This window comes from Punctularia strigosozonata, assembly GCF_000264995.1.
Source record: "Punctularia strigosozonata HHB-11173 SS5 unplaced genomic scaffold PUNSTscaffold_124, whole genome shotgun sequence".
NCBI lineage: Eukaryota > Fungi > Basidiomycota > Agaricomycetes > Corticiales > Punctulariaceae > Punctularia > Punctularia strigosozonata.
The window spans coordinates 1-2,598 of NW_006767556.1; the positions used below are offsets into that span (position 1 = coordinate 1).

The 2,598-nt window shown below is 54.5% G+C and overlaps 2 protein-coding genes across 2 annotated transcripts; one reads left to right on the forward strand and one right to left on the reverse strand.

The window, feature by feature from the left end:
• Window positions 1-29: 29 nt before the first annotated feature.
• Window positions 30-979, reverse strand: PUNSTDRAFT_123299 (uncharacterized protein). Its single transcript, XM_007389413.1, has one exon. It carries the CDS (start codon window positions 896-898, stop codon window positions 485-487), a length of 414 nt encoding a protein of 137 aa, XP_007389475.1. The 5' UTR covers window positions 899-979; the 3' UTR covers window positions 30-484.
• A 995-nt stretch (window positions 980-1,974) lies between these two features.
• On the forward strand, window positions 1,975-2,586 carry PUNSTDRAFT_78417 (uncharacterized protein; the record flags this gene model as incomplete). Its single annotated transcript, XM_007389414.1, has 1 exon — window positions 1,975-2,586. A coding segment is annotated over one exon (612 nt), but the record flags the coding sequence as incomplete, so codon positions are not given.
• Between the last annotated feature and the right edge of the window lie 12 nt (window positions 2,587-2,598).

Consider the following 2,598-nt stretch of genomic DNA (forward strand, 5'->3'; position numbering starts at 1 on the left):
TAAGTCCCCATCTCGACCTCTTGTGTCTTGGGGACTTAGGTGAGTAACCGTCTCTGTATTAGATACTATGCTAACTTGTGTCTTGGGGACTTAGTGTGTGACCTTGAGTCCATTAGGTGTCCATTGCGTCGCTGTCGACCTCGTGTCCAGTGACCTTGAGTCGAGCTCAGCTCCTCTTTCTTCGCGTGTACTCTTGCCTATAGTAAGTGCCGACGACGCTGCCTTTCCTACCGACTCTACCCGATTACTTGGACATTCCGGCTGTCTAAGTAGTTGGTAACCCCAACGGGCGTTCCTCTGCACGTCGCTCGTCACATTAGGTCGAGATCTCTGCTCGCGCCGCCGTACCTGCTCCGTACGCGCCTCGTGAGATAGTGATAGCCGTAGCTCCGCATAGACGCGGTCGCGAACGTCAACGCTAAGCCAGCGATACGTAACTCTCCGCTTTAGAGCCCAGATTCAACCTGTGGCTGTAAGGCCGGTCTTAACCGAACGGTCTTGCTGGGTACCTTAGGCGGCTGTTACCAACCAGCGTCTTTGATCCTGCTAAAGTTCTAAGGGGGGCCTCTGCATTGGGCAGTATCCGTATACCTGGGCAAGTCGCGACTAGTAACCGATCGGAGGCATTTCGTTGCCGAAAAGTGACAACCAATAGGCCGAGGAGGCTGAGGTAGACCGTCACCGTCGCACTGCATCTGAGCTCAAAGTCCTCTGTGAAAGGACGCGGCCTAGAGTCGCGCACACCGCCACCATAGCACCCACACACCGCCTTCGATCTACTCGTAGCAGTCCACGAGTCCGCTCCCATCGTCCTCTCCGTCCATCCGATAAACTCCGCACTCCACGTCGTTGGGACGCACCTCGTCGGACGGTCAAACGACCACTTCGGTTCCGACATCGCCTAGTCCGAGAAATCCTCCAGTGAATGGACGCATCCGTATCCTTTACTGTGTCCATCACCTTCGTCCAAATCCTTATCGTCATTGCCATCATACCGATATTGGTGGTTCTAGTACGCCTAGGAGACGCGGCAGTTGACATCATCCGTCGATTCAAAATTCATTACACACCAACAAGCGGATTCCAAATTCTCCCTCCATCTGACGACACAGGTGGCTGGGGCGATAACGGAGGCTGGGGTAACTAGTCACCACGTCTTCTACGGGACGAATCTCCGCCCGAGAACTACTAGAATCGTCGGATTCATCAGAAGAAGAAGCGGTTGATTGCACTAGACGTGTGCACGCCTGGGATACCGAGGACAAGGAAGTAGTCAACTGGGATAGGGAACAAAAGACTTGGTGTGACTGTGACGAACAACCGTGTCCAAACCGGTTTAACTCCATCACCGACGATTTAGATCGTTTTCAACCTATTCCACCGCACCTTTACCCGTTACCAGACTCTCGAGCGCCCTCACCATCACCACCAGCATCAGTAGTCATCACTCTAAGCCCTAGGCCTCAGACACCAATCGAAGTAACCCCACGTACACCCACACCACCGATCACCATGAGTAACCAAGGGACCGGTAACGCAGCGGCCAACCCGCCACCAGCAGCACCACAAACCTTCACTCTGCAAGATGTAGCCACCGTTCTAGCCCAAGCCCTTTCTCGCAGTCAGACAGTCACACAGATCAATAAGAGAAAGGATATCACCCAGAAGCCGTCTGCCTACGATGGGGACCGCAACACGGCACGTTCCTTCATGGCGGCCTTTGAAATATGGGCCAGAGCCCAGGAGGAAGCGATGAGCGACCCTCAACCAGATGGCTCCTGGTTACCAAGACCGGTAGAGTGGATCATCACGGCATTATCGTTCATGAAGGGACGAGCAGCTACATGGGCAGCCCCTTATCAGGAAGCCTACGCCAAGAAGGAACCCATCTTTGGCAACGATTGGGATACCTTCAAAACGGCTTTCCAAGAACGCTTCGTCACCTTGAATGCCAAAGCGGAAGCCCAGGACAGGATGAAGCACCTGACCCAAGGCAAGGGAACGGTCGCTGAGTATATCTCTGAGTTCAGAGAAATACAAGGTCAAACCGAGTACAGCAAGGAAGACCTCCTGTCACGCTTTTGGGATGGTCTGTCTGACAGCATGAAGGACGACCTTTCTAAGAGCTCGCTACCCATCGAGACGCTCGATAACTGCATGAACTCTGCCGCTACGCTCGATCGACGTATACGGCAGCGACAAGCCGAGAAGAGGGGGGTTCGCATCCAAGCCCCTTTTGCATCATCCACAGTCTCCCACACGCCAGCCCGTGATCCCATGGCCATGGACATTGATGCCACGCGAACCGTCCAGTCCTACATCGACTTCATGCGAGGGAAGTGTTATGGCTGCGGATCCAAGGACCACATCAAGCGGGATGGCAACCACGAGCGTGATGTATGCAATCACTGCCACAAGACGGGCCACCGATCCACTGTGTGCCGATCCAAGTACTTTGGTAGGCCTTCGACACCAGCACAGTTTGCGCCACCGGCCCGTGTTAGAGCTACGGACCAACCGGCAGCATCGACAAGCACGGCACCCCCTGCATCGCCTCATGCTGAGGGAGAAGTTAGCATGATGACTATCGCTGCGGCT

Excerpts from the sequence above, each read along its gene's own strand:
- PUNSTDRAFT_123299 (XM_007389413.1), bottom strand. The coding sequence starts at position 898 with ATGTCGGAACCGAAGTGGTCGTTTGACCGTCCGACGAGGTGCGTCCCA.